Consider the following 24,878-nt stretch of genomic DNA (forward strand, 5'->3'; position numbering starts at 1 on the left):
TTTCATAGGAAGTGGGTTAGACTTAAAAGTGTTTCTTATTTGCTTTTAATGCTCTCTTTTGCTTCAACTCTTAATTTTTGCGAGAGCATCATTAAAATTACTGAGCCCATCTTAATGGCTATAAAGAAAGCACTTCTTGGGAGATAACCCATGTTTTTATTTTTCTACTATTTTGTTGTGTCTTGGAAGTTGTCACTACTGTAGCAACCTCTCCTTATCTTTATTTTATTGCATTGTTGTGCCAAGTAAAGTCTTTGATAGTAAGGTTGATACTAGATTTGGATTTCTGCGCAGAAACAGATTTCTAGCTGTCACGAATTTGAGTAGATCTCTCTGTAGGAGAGTCTAAAAAATCTGTGAAAATTCATGAGTAATCCTCAGATATGTACGCAACTTTAATTCAATTTGAGCTTTTTCATCTGAGCAAGTTAAGTTCCTCGAAAAAATTCGTCTTTACGGACTATTCTGTTTTGACAGATTCTGCCTTTTATTTCGCATTGCCTCTTTTACTGTGTTTGAGTGGATTTCTTTGCTCCATTAAATTTCAGTAACCTTGGGTAATATCCAGAAGTGTTGGGAATGATTGTGTCCTTGCTGAACATGTGAATTTTTGATTATGCACTAACCCTCTAATGAGACTACTTCGAGTTTGGTGTGGCAGAAGTTTTCAAGGGTCAAGAGAGGAGAATGATATAATGTGATCAAGAAGAGTGAAAAGTCTAAGCTTGGGGATGCCCCCGTAGTTCATCCCTGCATATTTCAAGAAGACTCAAGCATCTAAGCTTGGGGATGTCCAAGGCATCCCCTTCTTCATCAACAACTTATCAGGTCACCTCTAGTGAAACTATATTTTTATTCCGTCACATCTTATGTGCTTTACTTGGAGCGTCTGTGTGCTTTTATTTTCATTTTGTTATTTTCATTCTCTGAATAAATTGGATCCTAGCAATCCTTGTGTGGGAGAGAGACACGCTCCGCTTTTTCATATGAACACTTGTGTTCTTAGTTTTACTTTTAATGTTCATGGCGAAAGTTGAAAGCCGTTTCATTGCTATTTGGTTGGAAATAGAAAATGCTTCATGTGGTAATTGGTATATGGTCTTGAATAATTTGATACTTGGAAATTGTTTTGAGCTCTCAAATAGATCATGTTTAAGCTCTTGCATCATGTAGTTTGAACCTATTAGTGGAGAACTACTGTAGAGCTTGTTGAAATTTGGTTTGCATGATTGGTCTCTCTAAAGTCTAGATATTTTCTGGTAAAAGTGTTTGAACAACAAGGAAGACAGTGTAGAGTCTTATAATGCTTGCAATATGTTCTTATATAAGTTTTGTTGTACCGGTTCATACTTGTGTTTGCTTCAAACAACCTTGCTAGCCAAAGCCTTGTACTGAGAGGGAATGCTTCTCGTGCATCCAAAACCATGAGCCAAAACTTATGCCATTTGTGTCCACCATAACTACCTACTAAGTGGTATTTCTCTGCCATTCCAAGTAAATTGCTTGCGTGCTACCTTTAAAAATTTCATTCCTTGTCTTTGCAATACATAGCTCATGGGAAAGTAGCCTAAAAACTATTGTGGTAAAGAATATGTCGCTTATGTATCTTATTTCTTATAAGTTGCTTGTTGAGCGGTAACCATGTTTCTGGGGACGCCATCAACTGTTACACCTTTGTTGAATATCATGTGAGTTGCTATGCATGTTCGTCTTGTCTGAAGTAAGGGTGATTTGTCATGATTAAATGGTTTGAGTATGCATATTGTTAGAGAAGAACATTGGGCCGCTAACCAAAGCCATGTATCATGGTGGAAGTTTCAGCTTGGACATTAATCCTCAAATCTCTTATGAGAATATTATCTGTTGTTGAATGCTTAAAGCACTAAAGAGGAGTCCATTATCTGTTTTCTATGTTGTCCCGGTATGGATGTCCTCAAGTTGAGATCTATCAAAATCGAGAAATCAAATGCGATTTATCTCCTTGGACCTTTGTACAAGTGGCATAGAGGTACCCCTTTCTGATACTTGGTTGAAACATATGTAATGCAATGATAATCCATGGAAATCCGAGCTAATTAGGACAAGGTGCGAGCACTATTGGTATTCGATGCATGAGGCTTGCAACTTATAGGATGTTTTATGCATAACACATATGAATTATTACTACCGTTGACAAATTGTTTCCATGTTTTCAAAATAAAAAGCTCTAGCACATGAGTAATCCCTGCGTCCCTCTACGAAGGGCCTTTCTTTTACTTTATGTTGAGTCAGTTTACCTACTTCTTTCTATCTTAGAAGCAAACACTTGTGTCAACTGTGTGCATTGATTCTTACATACTTGCTTATTTGCACTCATCATATTACTTTGTGTTGACAATTATCCATGAGATATACATGTTGAAGTTGAAAGCAACTGCTGAAACTTATATCTTCCTCTGTGTTGCTTCAAAACCTTCTATTAAGAATCTATTGCTTTATGAGTTAACTCTTATGCAAGACTTATTGATGCTTGTGTTGAAAGTACTATTCATGAAAAGTCTTTGCTATATGATTCAGTTGTTTAGTCATTATCTTTACCATTGCTTTGAATCACTTCATTCATCTCATATGCTTTACAATAGTATTGATCAAGATTATGATAGTAGCATGTCACTTCAGAAATTATCCTTGTTATCGTTTACCTACTCGAGGGCGAGTAGGAACTAAGCTTAGGGATGCTTGATACGTCTCAAACGTATCTATAATTTCTTATGTTCCATGCTAGTTTTATGACAATACTCACATGTTTTATATACACTTTATATCGTTTTTATGCATTTTCCGGAACTAACCTATTAACAAGATGCCGAAGTGCCAGATCCTGTTTTCTGCTGTTTTTGGTTTCAGAAATTCTACACAGGAAATATTCTCGGAATTGGACCCCATGAAGACGGAAGTCAATATTTTGCCGAGACGGACCCGGAGAGCCAGAGAAGGGCCGGAGGGGGGCCAAGGGGGCCCCACACCATACCTGGGCGCGGGCCCCTCCATGGCCACGCCACCAGGTGGGGAGGCCACCCCCTGGCTCCTCTGACTCCGCCCTTTCGCCTATATATTCTGTCCGTCGCGAAAACCCTACCACAATCGACGATATTCCACGAAGAGTTTCGTAGCCGCCGCCATCGCGAAGACAAGTTTCGGGGGACAGAATCTCTGTTCCGGCACGCCGCCGGGACGGGGAATTGCCCCCGGAGTCATCTCCATCGACACCACCACCATCTTCATCGCCGTTGCTGACTCCCATGATGAGGAGGGAGTAGTTCTCCCCCGAGGCTGAGGGCTCTACCGGTAGCTATGTGGTTCATCTCTCTCTCCCATGGTGCGATCTTTATGTGATCATGAGCTTTGTATCACTATTAATCTATGTGCTACTCTAGTGATTTTATTAAAGTAGTCTATTCCTCCTCCATGATGTGAAGTTGACAGTGTGTGCATCATGTAGTACTTGGCGTAGGTTATGATTGTAATCTCTTGTGGATTATGAAGTTAACTATTACTATGATAGTATTGATGTGATCTATTCCCCCTTTCATAGCTATTGTTGACAGTGTGTATGCTATGTTAGTACTCGGTCTAAATTGCAACGGTATTGTCTTGGATTATGATTTGATGAGGATATCCCTATGAATGGTGTTTGTCAAGTACTTGATGAACTTTGAGCGGAGCTTTTGTAGCCACTACATGATTAGTGATTCCAATAGGAGAGTAATTCAGAGTAGCACAAGTGAAGAGAAGTTATTTATTTATGTGATCATTGTTGAGAGTGTCCACTAGTGAAAGTATGATCCCTAGGCCTTGTTTCTAAGCATTGAAACACCGTTTCCAACAAGTTCTATTACATGTTCGCTTGCTGCCATTTTTATTTCAGATTGCAATTACTACTTACAATCATCCATATTACTTGTATTTCACTATCTCTTCGCCGAACTAGTGCACCTATACATCTGACAAGTGTATTAGGTGTGTTGGGGACACAAGAGACTTCTTGTATCTTAATTGCAGGGTTGCTTGAGAGGGATATCTTTAACCTCTACCTCCCTGAGTTCGATAAACCTTGGGTGATTCACTTAAGGGAAACTTGCTGCTGTTCTACAAACCTCTGCTCTTGGAGGCCCAACACTGTCTACAGGAATAGAAGCGTGCGTAGACATCAGTAGTACCGCTATCACTATTGGTACCGGCCAGCGTTACCGCTCTGGACTTTGCACTGAGAAAAGGCACACGGAAAGGGGTTACGGTACCTCGACCGGAAGTACCGCTCCTAAGCGGTATTTTCGTCAAGGTACCACTTTGGTACCGTAAATGCAAGTTACGGCACTACCGCCTTGGTACCGCAATGGTACCGGGAGGATGTCAGAAACATGCAGAGGCCCTACCGGTACCTGAGTGGTACCGGAAGCGGTAGTACCGCTTTATGCCCACGTGGCAGATCTGTGAGCTATTTTCGAATTCAGAGCGCTACTACCGCTTCCCAAAGCGGTAGTACCGGTCATGCAGAAACTGAACATAACGGTTGGATTTTGGGGGCCCTATAAAAGGGGCCCTTCTTCTCCAGCTCATTTAAACTCTTCTCTCTCTCTCTCCTCCATTCTTGCTGAGCTCAAAACCTTGAGGATCTTCCTCCCTACCCAACCAATCTTGCCTAAACTTTGAGGAGTGGTGGAGGAGACCCCGATCTATAGTTCCACCAAGAGAGATTTCACCAATATCATCTAGTTCTTAGTGGATCTTGGAGTTAGGGTTCCTATGGTGGGATCTTGGAAGAAGTGCTCCTATGGAGGCTAGCTTGGAGTTGTGCTAGCCCCATAGGGTGTTGGGAGCCTCCGATGTTTGTTGAGCTCGCCCCAACCTTATGAAGGAACCGCCGCCTCGACCGGCTACTTAGTGGAGAAGGGGAAGCTCCTTCGTGGGGCTTTCTCGAGGAACAAGGTGAGGCCTGTGCGCCCGTCGAGCCTTCGTGGTTCGGACCTCCTCAACGCAGACGTACTCCCTTTTGTAGGATGAACTGTGGGAAACAAACCTCGCCTCGTCTCCACTACCCCGGTTGTCCCGCTCCCTCTCTCTTACTATCTTGTTCGGTTCCTTTACTTGTTGCATCGCTAGGATCATACTAGGAACACCCCTATCATCAAAGTTGCCTCCTTTACTTCCGCATAAAATTGAAAAGCTATAAAGTTTGTGTAGCGACCATTCACCCCTCCTCTTGTTCGCTAACGATCCATTCACCGGGATATGAAATCTGCAGATAGACAAAGACCAAAACGAACACAACTGTTCAATTTGAAATCTGAATTCAATGATCATGCGCTTGTTGGAATCACAAAAAATAGCTCTAGAGGATCATGTAGATAACCATCATAGTCCAACAGGGAAGGATAAAACCAAATGATGAAGGGCTTGAGCTATCTATAAAGTATAAATCGGTAAAACCTCCAGTACTAAAAACACAATAGAAATGCATATGAAATTCGTTTTCGATGAACTAGAGCTTGTCATGAGAATAACCACCAGCTCTAAGTCACCACATGGAAAATATAAAAATAACAAAAATAAATATAATGCCAAAGATGCAATGGCCTGGTTTGAGCTCTCTTTGGACAATACGATCAAGTTAGTAATTTGAGAGTCGCTCTTGATAGAACGCCAACTATCCTATAAACCGGTCTCTAAGTAACACCACAAGACCGGTAAGAAAGAAAATCAATCAAGAACAAACTTTAACCTTGCGCATTCCACTTGAGCTAGATGATGAAGATCTTGATCGCATCAAGTTGGAATATCTTTCTTTGTTGCGATTGCTTGGTGAAGTATTGCGAGTTTCTCTCGCATACTCCACTATGTGATAAACTCTTCGTCGCCACATATTTACGTGTCCATGATCATCATATGGATGCCAAGTTTCAAGCATATGATCTCTTCGCAATGGCTCATCTTGAACTTGAATTTCATTTATTTTTCTTCATGATGTTAATGTCTTGAAGGGACAAATTAGATATCACTCCATCTTGTTCTTGAAGACATACTGACATATGCTCAACTCTCTCTCATGGTCAATCTTTGGATCAATCCTTGAATAGCTCCTTGGTCATCATTGATATTCTTCACTTTCTTCTACTTTTACAACCTTGAAGCCAACATATGATGTAAGAATTGCCTACGGATAAATACTTCAAGTAAATCTCAAAGAAAACATTAGTTCATATAAATTATCATTAATTACTAGAACCACCACATGGGGGCTTAGTGCCCTTTGAAGTACACGACATATAGTTTTTGTGCCCAACATAGTCCATCTCACGATTTTTTTTCTCTACACACAAGCTTATTCTGGCTTATCTTTGCCTTGGCGTGTCTCCACTAAGCTTGACGGTGCAAATGGAAGTGGTGCCGACATGAGCCAACACTAATCTCGATGGTGGTTTCCTATGGACTCTTTAGTGATGTTTGCATGGCGCGTTAGAAAGCTTTGAATTCAAATCCTGATGTTTATTTTTGTGGATTTTGAAGTGGTTAAATTGTATGCACATGAATTATTCATGTTTAAATTATTGTGTCTCATATTAGGAGTAATATTGAGTACATGTTGAAATATAAAAAAAACATACATGTAGAAATACAGACTGGTGCATCGTGGTAGCCCTTTTTGAGACCCAAAAAGTAGGAAAAAATTCCTATTTCGACCTTTTAGGGATCTAAGTTAGGGTCTGCCATTGTCGGTGCTCTAATAAGACTCACACCTAAGAGGCTTAAAATAAAATAATATTTTTTTATCTTCGCTAGGCATCTTGCTCCCCTTGGTGAGGTAAATGTTTTTCTTAATTTTAGTTGTATGTAAATTAATGTATCTATATCCGTACTCGTACTCTTGTTGTAGTATATGCACATTTGTTTCAAGCTAGATTTCTAACTTTGACCAAGTTTACAGAGAAAATTATCTATACTCCGATCCCGAATGTCTACATTGTAAAAATATACATAAACCTAATGGTATCAATTTGATGCTCTAGAAGCCGTTTTAGCAAAGAGGAGGTAATTTCTTGTGAGTTTATTTGGAAGAGCAGAGTGCTTATTAATAATTAAAGTTTTCGTGGTTACTTGTGAGTGACAAGTTGAATAGAAAGACATGATTAAAAGAAGAAACATGAACGTAACTAACGTTTTATCATTGCATCTTGTGCTCTTCCAGAGAAGGCTAGTTGCATATATTCTTTGACTACAATTTTAGCTGCATAATCTGGTCATATTTACATATTGATTGGTCAGTTGCATTGTTGGACAAACAATTGCGAAGAAATTGGCTAAAAGGACACATCTCAATTGCCTTTTACCACAGAGTGGTTATTAGGGCACCAACAATGGTGGTTATTAGGACAATCGGCGTCCCACCACCACCTGGTGGAAAGTCACTCAACGATTGGTGGATGAGACGATCGCCCATCTTCCAAAGGAGAAGAAGCGGGAAGCTAGCGGTGCGATCATCTACTCCATGTGGGGAGTGCGGAAGGAGATGAACAGACGGATGTTTCAGAACACCGCCTTGCAGTCGGCGGCCGTAGCGGCTCTTGTCAAGGAGGACATTGCTCAGAGGGCGTACGCGTACACCCAAGATCCCGGAGATGGGATTGTAGCCTAGCGTTCTTAGCTCCTCTTTTTGACCTTTTTGTCACCTGTCCTGCTTGCGGGGCTTTTGTAATTAAAACTCTTCTTCTATCTAATCGATTGGCAGTTCGACTGCCCGTTCCTCAAAAAAACAATGGTGGCATACGCACATGATGCTCCCGATGCAACCAGTTAAGTATGTGTAGGGTGAGGCAGCTGCTCCCGTTACTCAGTCTCTCGGAGGTGTTTATAGGACTAAGGTGTGTGTGTGCGTTTATAAGGATGCGTGTATATACGTATGTGAGCATTTGCGTCTGTGTCTGTATTGGGTTTCGCAAAAAAGAACCACACAATTGTTGAAATAAATAGATAGTCTACCTTAGTTTCCTTGTAATAAATAAATAAAATGTTGTGGGGGCTTTACCCCACAGTATCCCTCAAAAAAATTCTTAAAATAAATGACAGTAAATCAAGCCAACCGGGTCTTCCTTTAGACGGATGCTCTGAATTCTGCTGTGGTTCGTGGAGAAACAGTTCTGCTGCCGGTGCCGGTGACCGGCGCCGCGGCTTCCCGATGGCGGAGGACTCAGGCGCCATCCTCCGCCACATCTCCTCCCTCAAGGACATGCTCGACAAGGTCAGCAATCCACCGTCCCCCTCGCTCCCTTGCTGCTTTCATTTTATCTTGCTGTTCCCTGTCAGATGGATACTGCTAGAGCGCGAGGCCCGGTCGCTGATTTATCGCCGGAGAGGATGGGATGGACGGATTGACGGAGGCTAGCATTGTCACGGCGGTGCGGGCCGATTACTCGCCCGTTTCGGATCTCTGGGCATCCTCCGCGTTTAGTAGTCTGTATGTACGCATCGCCATGGCGAGGGAGAGAGGGAGAGGCAAACCCTAGCGACCGGCGCCTTCCCTCGCCGTCATCGGTTCGAAGCCCGGGCGCCCGCCATGCCCAACTCATCCCGGTTACTTTGTTTTCTTCCCTCTCTCTTCTCCGCTTCCTCTCTGTTACTCGAGTTCTCCCGTGTTCTGTCATCTTCTTCTCTGCTGCATTATTCAGCAGAATTCTTCTGATTCTACTGTTGTCAGCGAGTGCTTGAACCGTGTTTGAGCCCCACACTAATATGCTAGTTACATATACATGAAAGATTTGTTCAAGCAGAACGGCTGCCCTTAAGTTCCTCGTTATTGGTGTATGTCAGTATGTGCGAGAGCACAGGCGCACAGCTCATTACCACAAAAATACACAATGTGAATTGTTCGCCAAAATTGACTGTACCCCAAATTTTGACATTTGATTGGCTGCACAACAAATGGCTTAGTAGTATTATGTTGTTGTAGGAATGTCTGGTCCCGGCTGTTAAGTGAACACGATGTAAGGTTCCTGACTTGGACCTATATGGCCTTATGATAAATCATCTGAAGTTTGATGTGGGAGTGATGCAATGTAATAGATGATTGATGTGGCACCTTACTCCCTAGATATTGGTTCTCTTAAGCATATGTGTGTACCTTTGGCTGTAGAGTGTAGACTAACAATGTGGCTACTTGAATCGGGACGTAAAGAGCGATTTTATATATACGTACTGACTAATTGTTATTAGCATTTGTATGTTACTTTGATGCTTCAAATCTACGAGGCTATTCTTGATAATTCCTTTGATTAGGTCAATGAAGAGATTGAACAGAATATACAAAAGACCAGGGAAATAGAGTCAGAAATAGTGAAGCATTCTGAAACTGAAAAGGACTATCTCGTGAAGGAGTCTGAACTAATGAAAGGAGTATCAGTTGCTGAGTTCGAACTCGATGGGCTTATGCAAGTGGCAGGTAACTAGTCCCTTGATCATGCAATTATTATTTGGTCATAGGCATACCTGGTAGAAGAATGACTACGCTGCAGTAGGATTTATATGTACCCAAAATAATATGGCATGTTTACCCTAATAAAGAACAATATACAATGTGTGAAAAAAGAAACACTAAGATATAGCAGTATTTATATGTACGAAAAATAATATATTAGTGTTCTTCCCAAGATTCTAAAAAAACGCGAAAACGCAAAAGCCTTGCGTTTCGATGCATTGATAGAAAAAGAAGGTTATATGTACAAGTCCGCGCACGGACGAACACCACGCCGCACAACTCGACCCAAGAAAAAGATCAACCCTGATCTTAGTATAGCGATGATGAGTTTTCTTGTTTGTTCACAGAGGAAGATCGACTAGCACTGACGGAGTGCCCAAATGCCAAATGGGTCATTACTTACATTTTGCAAACAAAACACTGTCGAATGCAGTATGAAATCATAGGTAAACAAAGAACTCCCCGCTGAAACAAAATAATACCAGTTCACAAAACTAGAACAAAATACATCTAGTACTCAATAAAGACAAACCGGTTTCAGAGTCACAGGATACGATTACGCACGAACCCAACACATCCTAAACTATTTGATTCATGTGCATTGGTTACTAAGAAATCCACGACGAGTTATAACAAAGTACTCCACTAGGGCATGCCCTAGGTTCACAAAGTATCAGAACAACCAAAGTAACCAAAGTATCAGAACAATCACACCAAAGTATCAGAACAAAGCACAACCAAAGACAGGGAAGACAACGATCACATGGTCCTCGCGTCCAATCAAGCGCCATTGCCTCGCCTTGTTCCGCCCTCAATGACATTTCCTGGTATTCAAATGATTCCCCACAATGATAATTAGAAAATTGCAAAACTTCACAAATGATTCATATACCTTGACCCAAACCATGGACCTCTCTGCTTCCTCTCCCTCGACCTCTCCCTCCTCTCCCTCGACGACCTCTCTTTCCTCTCCCTCGAGCTGCCGCGGTATTTTCTTCTGGATCTTCCATCTTTTGATCTTCACCAATAGATCAGTAAGAGAATCGGTGATTAAAACATCAACAGGACATGTAGATCACCCAAACTATCCGAATACGGAAAGGAGTTACATACCTCTCTCATCTCCCTCCAAATGTTCACTAGTGTCTGAATCTGCATTTGAGAGAAGCAACACAAATTATAACTCATTCAAGGATTTCCAAATAGGTAACTTCTTCGCATCAGGTTTGACGGATCTAATGAATTTTCTTTGGTCTAAAGGTGGAGCAAATAACAAGTGTTGGTGTCTTATCACCATACAACGGTCTGTTGTTGAAAAAAAAAACTTGCACCAAAGAAAAATGCATATCTTTCTGTTACAGTGAGTACGTTTGATGGATTTCAAGGTGGCGAGAGAGATATCATCTTGATTTCAATGGTCTTCCGTGACAACATTTCATTTATGTAGCAGAAAGATATGCATTTTTCTTTGGTGCAAGTTTTTTTTTTCAACAACAGCTCCTTGGCCGTTGTATGGTGATAAGACACCAACACTTGTTATTTGCTCCACCTTTAGACCAAAGAAAATTCATTAGATCCGTCAAACCTGATGCGAAGAAGTTACCTATTTGGAAATCCTTGAATGAGTTATAAGTTGTGTTGCTTCTCTCAAATGCAGATTCGGACACTAGTGAACATTTGGAGGGAGATGAGAGAGGTATGTAACTCCTTTCCGTATTCGGATAGTTTGGGTGATCTACATGTCCTGTTGATGTTTTAATCACCGATTCTCTTACTGATCTATTGTGAAGATCAAGAGATGGAAGATCCAGAAGAAAATACCGCGGCAGCTCAAGGGAGAGGAAAGAGAGGTCGTCGAGGGAGAGGAGGGAGAGGTCGAGATGAATCATTTGTGAAGTTTTGCAATTTTCTAATTATCATTGTGGGGAATCATTTGAATACCAAGAAATGTCATTGAGGGCAGAACAAGGCGAGGCAATGGCGCTTGATTGGACGCGAGGACCATGTGATCGTTGTCTTCCCTGTCTTTGTTTGTGCTTTGTTCTGATACTTTGGTGTGATTGTTCTGATACTTTGGATGATACTTTGGTTGTTCTGATACTTTGTGAACCTAGGGCATGCCCTAGTGGAGTACTTTGTTATAACTCGTCGTGGATTTCTTAGGAACCAATGCACATGAATCAAATAGTTTAGGATGTGTTGGGTTCGTGTGTAATCGTATTCTGTGACTCTAAAACCGGTTTGTCTTTATTGAGTACTAGATTTATTTTGTTCCAGTTTTGTGAACTGGTATTATTTTGTTTCAGCGGGGAGTTCTTTCTTTACCTATGATTTCATACTTCATTCGACAGTGTTTTGTTTGCAAAATGTAAGTAATGACCCATTTGGCATTTGGGCACTCCGCCAGTGCTAGTCGATCTTCCTCTGTGAACAAACAAGAAAACTCATCATCGCTATACTAAGATCAGAGCACCGCGGCAACACAGCTGCCCTGATGCCATGGGCACGGATAAGAGTCAGACGTCCTGCCCTGGGCATCATAGATGCCTTCCACGTAGGAAGTTTGTCAGCGAGCCTGTCAACCAGGGGCTGGAATGCAACAGCCGTCAGCCTCCTGGTAGACAGTGGGACGCCAAGATACTTCATCGGGAACGGCGCCAGCTGACACTCCATGAGTCGAGCGGCGCCTTCAGCCTGAACATCCGAACAAGCAATCGGGGAAACCGAGCACTTGGTGAAGTTAGTGCGTAATCCTGATGCTTGCCCAAAGAGCTCAAGGATACCGCGAACCGCGCGCAGTTCCGTCTCATCTGGGTGGCAAAAGATTACCACATCATCCGCATAGAACGAGACTGGCGTCACTAGGTCTCGTCGCGCCAGCCGCCTGAGGATACCCAGCTCAATGGCTTTAGCAAAGACCCTATTGAGCGAGTTCATAACCAGTACAAACAGCGACGACGACAAGGGGTCTCCTTGTCTCAAGCCCCTCCGATGCCAAATGGGGTGGCCTGGCTCGCCATTGAGCAACACCCTGGTACTAGCCGTGGACAGGAGAATAGACACAATCTCACGAAACCTCGGCCCAAACCCAAGCTTGCGGAGGACCTCCATGAGGAACCCCCACGAGACAGAGTCGAAAGCACGAGCTATGTCCAACTTGAGCATCACCATTGGCTCCTTTTCCCGATGAAGGAATCTAGCCGTCTGCTGAACCAACATGAAGTTGTCATGGATACAACGTTTGCGTATGAACGCGCACTGGTTGCGATCCACCAGCGACTCCATTCGAGGTGCCAGCCGGGTAGCCAGCATCTTTGCCACCAACTTGGCGAAGATGTGGATCAAGCTAATCGGCCGGTAATCACCCAAAGCTGCCGCGTCTGGACGCTTGGGCAGATTCTAGCAAGGCACAGTAGCAGGATGATGCTATTCATTCAAGGTGCAGCACCATAAGTCCATAACCACTGTAACTCAACATCAGCAATGCTTGATCTTGTTAGATAACTATTCCTTAGAACAAGGAGTTGCTCTAGTTATGAATTTCCGCCCCCAATATGAAAATGATAAAGGTTAAATCAAAAGCAGTAATTCTTAGAGTAATCCTTTCTATGCTTTCATCTAGGAAACTGCAGAGATTTTGTAGCACTGGGAGCTGAAATGAATAACTGCAAATCAGTCCTTTCTACTGACAATTGTTAGTTATGCATGGTTCTTTTATCAAGATAACTACACTATCCTTAACATTTATTATCTATTCACGATATGTTGTACATATATATTTTTTCTGTTGCATATTAATGCCAAGTGATCCTAGTGTTCTGTACTGATTACCTTATCTGCTGTAATTTTTTAAACAGCTGCTGGGACAGATTCACTTAAAGTGATGGAGGGCAATGTGGAATTCCAGAAAGCTACTTTGAATGAAATTAGGAAGCGGTTCTCTGATAAAATGTATGGTTCACATTTTAAAATCCATGAGCAAGATCAAATACTCTTGAGTGCACTTATCTGAAAAAGTCATGTCCTTAATATTATAATTTTTGATATGACTATTTGGACCCATGTTATCGTTTCCTTGCATACTTTCTGTAAATCTTCGGCATGTCTCCGAGAGTTCATGTATTTATATATGCCCCTAATGTACTGAAATTACCTTTCGTGGCTCCTAGCTAAAAATTCCCACTAAACTGAGTCAATACAGGTATTCAAATACAGAAATTGAATTTTGTGCTCCTTGTTGATTTTTTTCCGTGTTTCCAAATATTCTTAGAAAATTACGCATACAAATAATCTTCTTTCTACACCTGAAAATTATCATGGAAAACATTTTTTTCTCCGTGTGCAATTAAAGTTGTAAAGGAAGTTGGTATTTTGGACCATGATATTAAAAATTGTAAACCTTTTCATTGTCAACTACAGCGTACAAAGAACTCGGAGCATTTGCATGTTTACTCATTCTTTGACAATCTGAAGTTTTTGCAATACCTTCCTAACCTGGGAGCCAAAATGCTGCTCCATATTCAGATTTTGTCCCCGCTCATTTGCTTTAAAAAATAGCATGGAACAACAAATAAGGGGCAGTGCTGTCTCTGATTATTGATGTACTATGTTAACAGGGAAAGGTTCATCGCTGAATCTAAAGGCTTCCAAGCTAACATGCTTGGAGATTCAAATGAGGATTTACTTCTCCTACTTAAGGAAAAAGATTCGCTGGAGGATGAGAGTGAGAACTTGAGGATGAAGATCAACACTATACAAAGTTCATCAAATGAATACATTGCTGAGATTCTTCAGGAGGTAAATATGGAAAATTCAGGTATGTTATTTGAGCTGAAGATTAGATTCTATCAGTTATATTCAGTTAAGTTATTTGGTAATGTTGAAAGTTCTCTACAGCCTAGACCAAAGTAGGCTGTTTCTTTTCATTTCAGTCAGTTGTGGTCTTCAGTTGCTTGTCAACTGATAAACTTTTTGTCATCTGCCAAAGTGAAGGAAGTTCTGAAGTTTTCTGGAATATCTGTGACTTGATTCATACATTGAGAAGGGCCTTGAACTCTTGATGTTCAAAGATTATTAGTTCTACACTTCATATGGAAAGCAATAATAACCATCTTAACAGTTGCCTCTTGCCACTAGGACTGATGACAGTGCACATTATAATTTTGCATCAGAATTTATCTCTATCTCAGTATTAGCATTTCTCATGTCATGTACTTGCAAAGTTAGTCCTCAACTCATCTTGTGTGAAGAGAAGAAAAAAAAAAGCTATCATTTGCAATCCTTATCCCTTCCTGTGTGCAGTGTAGTATGAAATAAAATGAACCTGGTGATGCTTATTGCTAATTTGGTTCCCAAAACCAGTCACATTATCTTTCTCGTCTCCGGGGTCATAGATGTAACTACGTTATATGACCAGTCAGTAATGGTATTTTAGACCTTCATCTTGCTGCCCCTTCTTATGTTCGGCAGTTGATTAGTCATTTCATGCTATATGTAAGCTATCCAGAGTCGGTTACATTATTATTATAATCAAATGCTTGTTCCTTCCTACTGTTGCAGTTTTGGAATCTGAGTTACAATATAGGGTTTCAGAATATATGGACGTTCTCAAGGATATAAACAACCTGAAGATCCTATTTAGTTCGAGCAATTCTTAAGCTGGTATTCACCGTTGCAGGTAACTGAATATTCTACTTTGGGTCGATGAGTTTCTTGCTCTCAAGCGCACCCTTGACTTTTGTTTTCCTTCCACGGTTGTAGCGAGCTTACCCATCAAGGTTCCCACATGTTTCTTGTATTTTTAGTACGCCGTTTTGGCCTGGCCGAGGGGAAAGATGTCAAGAATCTTCAGCCGGCTCAATGGAAACAGCTTGTACACGTTCATTTTCTTGTATCGAGAAGGTTACACTGAATTTAGTAAACACTACCAGACGTGCATGACCATATCTTTTATATGTAGTGGAGTTTAGTTAACCACTGTACAAGCGGGATATAAACAAGTTTGATTTACCCAGCAGAGTTACAGGACAAGCTGAACAGTGGCGGAGCGAGCACACTGAGCTAGCCTGGGCAAAGTCTTAAAGTCTCGTGGACCATGGATGTTTGCCCATGGAAACTGTGACTAATTTCTTGTTACATGCTTAATATTCAACCAGTGATACTAGGCACAGTCCGGGCAGGTTCCCAGGCTAGCCGGGCTGAAGCTCCGCCACTGAAGCTGAGCACAATATAGCAACCACATACAAAGCCTGCATTGTACTTGTCCTATTCTGTCCACAATCATATCCAAGTTGACAAATCTGAAGATAATGCAGCAACCAGTAATAAGCACAGTGATACGAAAGCCATCTATCTTTATTAATTAACTAACTAATGCTTAACGAAGAAAAACTCGGGTTCACTAATAAGATTTATCTCATTGTACTATCACTATAAAGGAAAAAAAGAAAAAACCCATTGCACTATTAGAGATCTTGAACATCTTTAGGCTGATGCTACATCCACCTGTCAAACCGGGGGAGCCGACTCTGCTCCTCTTGTTCGCCCAGGGCATGGCCGTTATCTGGCCATAACATTGTATCATTCTGCAGCTGGTAGGTGGCAGTGCCCATTGGGTTATTCGGAGTACCCAGCTGGTAGGCTGCAGCACCGGTTCCGGCGGAGTCAAGGCCGTAGGCTCCGGCATTGGTTCCGGCAGCATCTAAACTGTAGGAGAGAAAATCTTGGTGGTAGGCCATAGCCGTGCCGGCAGATTGAAACTCTTGGTGGTATGCACCACCGGCAGGAAAACCCTGTCCTGGACCCTGCATAGCAAAATCATCATAAACCCCAGAAGTTGTTGCCGGCTGGCGGTCTGTGACATTGATGCCTCCGCCAGGAAAACTGAAACCCAGCGGTGCCACCATCGGAAATGGCATGGACTGTCCCCCAAAGGCGATGCACGGCATCGGCGCACCCCCAAAGGGGTTGCACGGCGGCTGCATGTGAAACTGAAAGCCAATGTAGGGCGACTGTACAGGGAAGGGCGGCGGCAGGATATCCGGTGGAAGGTAGTAGTGATCTTGCGGTCCTATGGAGGAGCCGGCGTCCGACAGGTTCAAGTCGAAGGCGTTGCCCGGAAACACAGACGGGGCATGCTGCAGTGCCGGCGCGGTGACCATGCTGACATCGGATGTTGCGACGGCGTCCACGCTGCCGCCGATGAGCTTGGCCATCTGCCGGCGTGCCCTCTCCAGCGTGTCGTCCATGGCGTGGTGTATGGCGATGAGGTCGTCGACGGAGAGGTCGTCGAGGTTGCGGTCCCAGAGTGTGAGCACGTCGTCGAGCCTGCACTGCTTGACCTTGACGAGCTTGCGCTGCTCCTTGCCCAGTTCGCCCTGCAGGTACGTGCCGATGTCGAGGCTCTCCTTGACCCTTTCCGGGGGCGTCTCGCCAAACCGCGTGGCCAGCTCTTTCAGCACACCGTGGTCCGCCGGCCAGACCGTTATCCCGCGCTCGCCCCCGACGCTGGCCGTCCCTGGCTTGATGCCGACGAGGAGGATGTCGACGCTACAGAGGGCGGCGAGCTGCGAGATCTTCTTGACCAGGCTGCGCAGGCGGTTCTTGTATGTCAGCTCGCGCTTCTTGACATTATCGACAAACTTCATCACCTGCTTCCTTCGAGGCATATCGATCTGTGCTCGGTTTGAACACAAACAAAATAGAAGTATGACTGCCCAGATCAACAGAATGTGCATGCACGACATATTACATAACAAGGAAGTATCGTATCTTCTAGCAGAGTTTTGATCATGGGAAGGAAATAAACATGATTGAACATAGCGCTACATGCATAATCCCATATTCCAGAAACATATATAATACTGTAATACTGTGCTTAGCAAATCCTCGAAAAAAAAAAGTGCTTAGCAGGCCGATCTGAATTCGAGGATTTTTGCATGCACATGGCTCTACTATATGATCGACTCCATTTTATACATAAGATGGATCTATGATGGCAGCTATTCATGATCAAAGTGCAGTTATATATGATTGGCTTGAACTTGTTGCAGACATCTATGAATCGATGATCTAGATTGTAAGACTGTAACAAGGAAGATTTTGAAAAAGAAATACTTAAGCAATACAAAGATGCATGGATCATGGACAGAAACTTTGATCTTTGCACTGCGTCATGGTTTTCACTGTATGTATATAGGACTTACGCACGTTTGCATGACAAGATCAAGGAGAGAAAACACCAGCACCCAAGGTGCTCTTGCGCAGGAACAAAGAAACACACTACACATGGATTAACCGATTGAGAACTATAGAAGACAACAAACATGCACCTACCTTTGCAGCTTGCGGGCGTCCAAGGAAACCCAGCTCTTGTCGATCGATCTTTTGATCAACTATTCAACTAGTTCTCGTAGGTCGTCGTCTACCTTTGTATGAAAATATGGCAAGCCCTCCTTCTCTATATATATCCCTGGTGCCTCTCTTTGTCAAGGCAAGGACGATTGATTGATTAGGATACTTACTTATGGAAGCTAAATCTGCCGCCTTTAATGCGTAGATATGCTACTGTCCGGGGAACACGGTGGCCTGATTGCCAAGCAGTCGGATCGACGGATGACAAATGTTTCTAGTTAGGAAAGGAAAATCATTCCTTGTAGAGACGACGCATGTACTCCCTCTGTCCCATTGCAGGTGGCATGCGGCGGCCGCTGGCTACGCAGGAAACCCTATGGATTGTTTTATGTATATCTTGATTTTTCAGGATTTTATCTGTAAATTTAGGATAATTATTTTATCTTGGTTTGTCTTTTAGTTTTCATGTGTGTTGCTTCATGTAACTTGATTTTCGATTAATGAAATATATGGTTACTCGAAAAAAAATGCAGGTGGCATCCTCGTTTTCGTCTTTTAACTTTCATCACATGTGTCACTTGTCACAAAAACCATTAAAAACTTTATACGATTTCAGCGGTATAAATTTCATGACATATAATAAATGTTTCATTGGTCAAATTAATTGTTAATCTTACAACTTGAAAAACGCATGTGTCACATAAATAGAAACGGATGGAGTAACAACATTTTGATGATACATCGCTATGGGAAAATCAATTTTTGCTAAGTGGGGGCTTGTTTGGCGAGTGTAAAAGGTTCCCGGCTGCTACCGCCTCCTTCCCCATAAAATATCTGGGTTTACCCCTCTCTCTTGGGCAGCTCAAGCGGGCAGATCTTCAACCCTATATCGACAAAGCGGTGGTACGTCTGAACCCTCGGAAAGGCAGGTTCGTCAACCATGCTGGCTGCACAGCTCTAGTAAAATCGATGCTTTCTTCTATGCCAATGTTTCTATTGACGGCCCTAAAAGCAGACAAAGGCATTATGAAGGCTTTCGCGAAAATCAGCCGTGGCATGTTATGGGCCTGCAAGGAGGCTGTTAGCGGGGGAAAATGCAAGGTCAACTGGCAAAAAGTTTGCCGCCCTAAGGAGCTGGGTGGTCTCAGGATTCTGGACCTGGAAAAATTCTCTCGTGCCCTGAGGCTTCGATGGCTTTTGTATGAATGGATAGCACCGGAAAAACCATGGGTTGGTTCGTAAACGCCTAATGATGCCTCTGATCCGGATCTCTTCAACGCTGCAACTCGGGTCACCATCGGCGACGGCCCAAAAACCTCCTTTTGGTGTTCTTCCTGGCTTAATGGCGCCCCTCCTAAGGATTTCCCCTCTGATTTTTATGGCGTCCAAAAGGAAGAATCGGACTGTCCGGGACGCCCTTGACAGACAAAATTGGGTGGTCGACATTGCGGTTGAGGCTTTCACCGTGGAGCATATGGAGCAGTACATTCGCCTTTGGGAGCTTATCTCGATGATACGTCTCCGACGTATCGATAATTTCTTATGTTCCATGCCACATTATTGATGATATCTACATGTTTTATGCACACTTTATGTCATATTCGTGCATTTTCTGGAACTAACCTATTAACAAGATGCCGAAGTGCCAGTTGCTGTTTTCTGCTGTTTTTGGTTTCAGAAATCCTAGTAAGGAAATATTCTCGGAATTGGACGAAATCAACGCCCAGGGTCCTATTTTGCCACGGAGCTTCCAGAAGACCGAAGAGTCAACGAAGTGGGGCCACGAGGTGGCCAGGAGGGCAGGCGGCGCGGCCCCACCCTTGGTCGCGCCGCCCTGTCTCCTGGGCCCCTCGCGTCGCCCCCTGACCTACCCTTCCGCCTACTTAAAGCCTTCGTCGCGAAACCCCCAGTACCGAGAGCCACGATACGGAAAACCTTCCAGAGACGCCGCCGCCGCCAATCCCATCTCGGGGGATTCAGGAGATCGCCTCTGGCACCCTGCCGGAGAGGGGAATCATCTCCCAGAGGACTCTACGCCGCCATGGTCGCCTCCGGAGTGATGTGTGAGTAGTCTACCCCTGGACTATGGGTCCATAGCAGTAGCTAGATGGTTGTCTTCTCCTCATTGTGCTTAATTGTCGGGTCTTGTGAGCTGCCGAACATGATCAAGATCATCTATCTGTAATTCTATATGTTGTGTTTGTTGGGATCCGATGAATAGAGAATACCATGTTATGTTGATTATCAATTTATATCTATGTGTTGTTTATGATCTTGCATGCTCTCCGTTATTAGTAGATGCTCTGGCCAAGTTGATGCTAGTAACTCCAAGAGGGAGTATTTATGCTCGATAGTGGGTTCATGTCTCCGTGAATCCGGGGGAGTGAGAGAAACCTCTAAGGTTATGGATGTGCTGTTGCCACTAGGGATAAAACATTGATGCTATGTCCGAGGATGTAGTTATTGATTACATTACGCGCAATACTTAATGCAATTGTCTGTTGTTAGCAACTTAATACTGGAGGGGGTTCGGATGATAACCTGAAGGTGGACTTTTTAGGCATAGATGCATGCTGGATAGCGGTCTATGTACTTTGTCGTAATGCCCAATTAAATCTCACTATACTCATCATAATATGTATGTGCATGGTCATGCCCTCTTTATTTGTCAATTGCCCAACTGTAATTTGTTCACCCAACATGCTGTTTATCTTATGGGAGAGACACCTCTAGTGAACTGTGGACCCCGGTCCAATTCTCTATACTGAAATACAATCTACTGCAATACTTGTTCTACTGTTCTCTGCAAACAATCATCATCCACACTATACATCTAATCCTTTGTTACAGCAAGCCGGTGAGATTGACAACCTCACTGTTTCGTTGGGGCAAAGTACTTGGTTTGTGTTGTGCAGGTTCCACGTTGGCGCCGGAATCCCTGGTGTTGCGCCGCACTACATCTCGCCGCCATCAACCTTCAACGTGCTTCTTGGCTCCTACTGGTTCGATAAACCTTGGTTTCATACTGAGGGAAAACTTGCCGCTGTACGCATCACACCTTCCTCTTGGGGTTCCCAACGGACGCGTGCTGTACGCGTATCAAGCTCTTTTTCTGGCGCCGTTGCCGGGGAGATCAAGACACGCTGCAAGGGGAGTCTCCACATCCCAATCTCTTTACTTTGTTTTTGTCTTGCTTAGTTTTATTTACTACTTTGTTTGCTGCACTAAATCAAAATACAAAAAAATTAGTTGCTAGTTTTACTTTATTTACTATCTTGTTTGCTATATCAAAAACACAAAAAAATTAGTTACTTATATTTACTTTACTTATTTCATCATGTTTCCTCCTAAGTTTGTTCTTAAAGATGTACCGGTAGGCCGAGGGTCTATCCTTGGGAAAGATAATATAGAAGATTTTTTCACTCATATTAGTACGGTTGAAGATTTTGAAGATAGACACTTGGTAGAACTTGCTCCTACTTATGAAATTGCTGTTGCTTCTTTAGTACACGCGTTAGAAGCTAGATTTGTTAATCTTAATCCTGTGATTCAACATATGTTTCTTACACTCAGTGATATGGAAGAAGGAGAAAAGAATTTTTTTGTATTAGAAACCCTTCTTAAAGAATTTGGGGGAATAGCAAGAGAAGCTAGAAAAGTCTTCACTAAATATAATATGCTAGGCTCTTATACCAACTTTGCCAGTACCCTTGAGAAGATGGAAAAAGATAGACAAAAGTACACTAATGAAGTTAATTATGAGGGGGATATAAAAACATCAATACCTTGCAAGCTCTTGGGAATGTGCGAGGCACTAGAAAAGAATTTTGATTGGATTGTTCCTGAAGATTTGTTTGATGAGAGTAGCAAACCTAAGACTAATGAAAAGGGAACCTCTGAAACTCACATAGAAAAGATAAAATGCATAGTTGAGAAAACTCCACACCCCGCTGTAGATGCACCATCTCTCGATAATACTTGATACACACTTTCTGCGCCTAGCTGAAAGGCGTTAAAGAAAAGCGCTTATGGGAGACAACCCATGTTTTTACTACAGTACTTTGTTTTATATTTGTGTCTTGGAAGTTGTTTACTACTGTAGCAACCTCTCCTTATCTTAGTTTAGTGTTTTATTGTGCCAAGTAAAGTCGTTGATAGTAAGGTTCATACTAGATTTGGATTACTGCGCAGAAACAGATTTCTTTGCTGTCACGAATTTGGGTAAAATTCTCTGTAGGTAACTCATAAAATTATGCCAATTTACGTGAGTGATCCTCAGATATGTACGCAACTTTCATTCAATTTGAGCATTTTCATTTGAGCAAGTCTGGTGCCTCAATAAAATTCGTCAATACGAACTGTTCTGTTTTGACAGATTCTGCCTTTTATTTCGCATTGCCAGTTTTGATATGTTCGATGGATATTTCGATTCCATTGACTTTCAGTAGCTTTGTGCAATGTCCAGAAGTGTTAAGAATGATTATATCACCTCTGAACATGTATATTTTGATTGTGCACTAACCCTCTAATGAGTTGTTTTGAGTTTGGTGTGGAGGAAGTTTTCAAGGATCAAGAGAGGGAGATGATACAACATGATCAAGGAGAGTGAAAGCTCTAAGCTTGGGGATGCCCCAGTGGTTCACCCCAGCATATATCAAGAAGACTCAAGCGTCTAAGCTTGGGGATGCCCAAGGCATCCCCTTCTTCATCGACAACATTATCAGGTTCCTCCCCTGAAACTATATTTTTATTCCGTCACATCTTATGTGCTTTGCTTGGAGCGTCGGTTTGTTTTTGTTTTTGTTTTGTTTGAATAAAATGGATCCTAGCATTCTTTGTGTGGGAGAGAGACACACTCCGCTGTTGCATATGGACAAGTATGTCCTTAGGCTTTACTCATAATATTCATGGCGAAGTTTCTTCTTCGTTAAATTGTTGTATGGTTGGAATTGGAAAATGATACATGTAGTAATTGCTAAAATGTCTTGGATAATGTGATACTTGGCAATTGTTGTGCTCATGTTTAAGCTCTTGCATCATATACTTTGCACCCATTAATGAAGAAATACATAGAGCATGCTAAAATTTGGTTTGCATATTTGGTCTCTCTAAGGTCTAGATAATTTCTAGTATTGAGTTTGAACAACAAGGAAGACGGTGTAGAGTCTTATAATGTTTACAATATGTCTTTTATGTGAGTTTTGCTGCACCGCTTCATCCTTGTGTTTGTTTCAAATAGCCTTGCTAGCCTAAACCTTGTATCGAGAGGGAATACTTCTCATGCATCCAAAATACTTGAGCCAACCACTATGCCATTTGTGTCCACCATACCTACCTACTACATGGTATTTCTCCGCCATTCCAAAGTAAATTGCTTGAGTGCTACCTTTAAACAATTCAAAATTTATTACCTCTGATTTGTGTCAATGTTTTATAGCTCATGAGGAAGTATGTGGTGTTTATCTTTCAATCTTGTTGGGCAACTTTCACCAATGGACTAGTGGCTTCATCCGCTTATCCAATAATTTTGCAAAAAGAGCTGGCAATGGGATTCCCAGTCCCAAATTAATTAATAAAAATAGACACTCCTCCACGGTATGTGATTGTTGGACGGCACCCGAAGGATTCGGTTAGCCATGGCTTGAGAAAGCAAAGGTGGGGAGGAGTGTTATCGTAATAAAACTAAAATAAAAAGGCACTCCTTCATGGTATGAGATTGTTGGCAGGCACCCGAAGGATTCGGTTAGCCATGGTTTGTGAAAGAAAGGTTGGAAGGAGTGCCGCACAAAAATAAAAATAAAATGGGAGCCGCTCTTTGAAGGTTTGTCTGGCAAGGGGGTTAGAGTGCCCACTACCATTCGTTGACAACAGCAAACACCTCTCAAAATTTTACTTTTATGCTCTCTATATGTTTTCAAAATCAAAGCTCTAGCACAAATATAGCAATCGATGCTTTCCTCTTTGAAGGACCTTTCTTTTACTTTTATTGTTGAGTCAGTTCACCTATTTCTCTCCACCTCAAGAAGCAAACACTTGTGTGAACTGGGCATTGATTCCTACATACTTGCATATTGCACTTGTTATATTACTCTATGTTGACAATATCCATGAGATATACATGTTATAAGTTGAAAGCAACCGCTGAAACTTCATCTTCCTTTGTGTTGCTTCAATACCTCTACTATGAATTATTGCTTTATGAGTTAACTCTTATGCAAGACTTATTGATGCTTGTCTTGAAGTACTATTCATGAAAAGTCTTTGCTATATGATTCACTTGTTTACTCATGTCATTTACATTGTTTTGATCGCTGCATTCACTACATATGCTTACAATAGTATGATCAAGGTTATGATGGCATGTCACTCCAGAAATTATCTTTTTTATCGTTTACCTGCTCGAGACGAGCAGGAACTAAGCTTGGGGATGCTGATACGTCTCCGACGTATCGATAATTTCTTATGTTCCATGCCACATTATTGATGATATCTACATGTTTTATGCACACTTTATGTCATATTCGTGCATTTTCTGGAACTAACCTATTAACAAGATGCCGAAGTGCCAGTTGCTGTTTTCTGCTATTTTTGGTTTCAGAAATCCTAGTAAGGAAATATTCTCGGAATTAGACGAAATCAACGCCCAGGGTCCTATTTTGCCACGGAGCTTCCAGAAGACCGAAGAGTCAACGAAGTGGGGCCACGAGGTGGCCAGGAGGGCAGGTGACAAGGTATCAACTTGTCAATGCCTATGGATTGTAGGCTAGGGTTTAGTTGGAAGTAGAGGGCAAGTAGATCTCGAAGGTTTCAGCCGAAAAGTACTCGACGATTATGAAAATTAGGGTTTGTAAACAATGATTCGATGATCTCTGCGTCCCTCGACTCCCCCTTATATAGGAGGCGGAGCCGAGGGATTCGTGCTGTACAAGTTACAAAGTCCGGGAAGGTTTCTAACTCATCCCGTAAGATTACAAATAAGACTTTCTATTACAACTCTAGCTTTCCTTAATAATATCTT

The 24,878-nt window shown here is 42.3% G+C and overlaps 1 protein-coding gene across 6 annotated transcripts; it reads left to right on the forward strand.

Annotated features, from left to right (window-relative positions):
• Positions 1–8,119: 8,119 nt before the first annotated feature.
• On the forward strand, positions 8,120–18,302 carry LOC127293393 (uncharacterized). Of its 6 annotated transcripts, none has more exons than XM_051323025.2 (6): positions 8,120–8,275; positions 9,310–9,472; positions 13,366–13,459; positions 14,125–14,324; positions 15,068–15,185; positions 18,066–18,302. In XM_051323025.2, the coding sequence occupies exons 1-5, from the start codon at positions 8,213–8,215 to the stop codon at positions 15,163–15,165; spliced, it is 618 nt and encodes a 205-aa protein (XP_051178985.1). In that variant the 5' UTR covers positions 8,120–8,212; the 3' UTR covers positions 15,166–15,185; positions 18,066–18,302. The 6 variants fall into 6 exon arrangements, with proteins under 6 accessions (XP_051178985.1, XP_051178992.1, XP_051178969.1 ...); XM_051323032.2 differs by lacking the exon at positions 18,066–18,302 and adding an exon at positions 17,560–18,058; XM_051323009.2 differs by lacking the exon at positions 18,066–18,302 and adding an exon at positions 15,269–15,517.
• Positions 18,303–24,878: the final 6,576 nt, after the last annotated feature.

The sequence above is a fragment of the Lolium perenne genome, chromosome 1, assembly GCF_019359855.2.
Source record: "Lolium perenne isolate Kyuss_39 chromosome 1, Kyuss_2.0, whole genome shotgun sequence".
Lineage (NCBI taxonomy): Eukaryota > Viridiplantae > Streptophyta > Magnoliopsida > Poales > Poaceae > Lolium > Lolium perenne.

Coding starts and splice junctions, on each gene's coding strand:
- LOC127293393 (XM_051323025.2), top strand. CDS start 8,213: ATGGCGGAGGACTCAGGCGCCATCCTCCGCCACATCTCCTCCCTCAAG. Junction 9,473..13,365: donor TGGGCTTATGCAAGTGGCAG/GTAACTAGTCCC, acceptor TTTTTTAAACAG/CTGCTGGGACAGATTCACTT. Junction 14,325..15,067: donor GGTAAATATGGAAAATTCAG/GTATGTTATTTG, acceptor CTACTGTTGCAG/TTTTGGAATCTGAGTTACAA.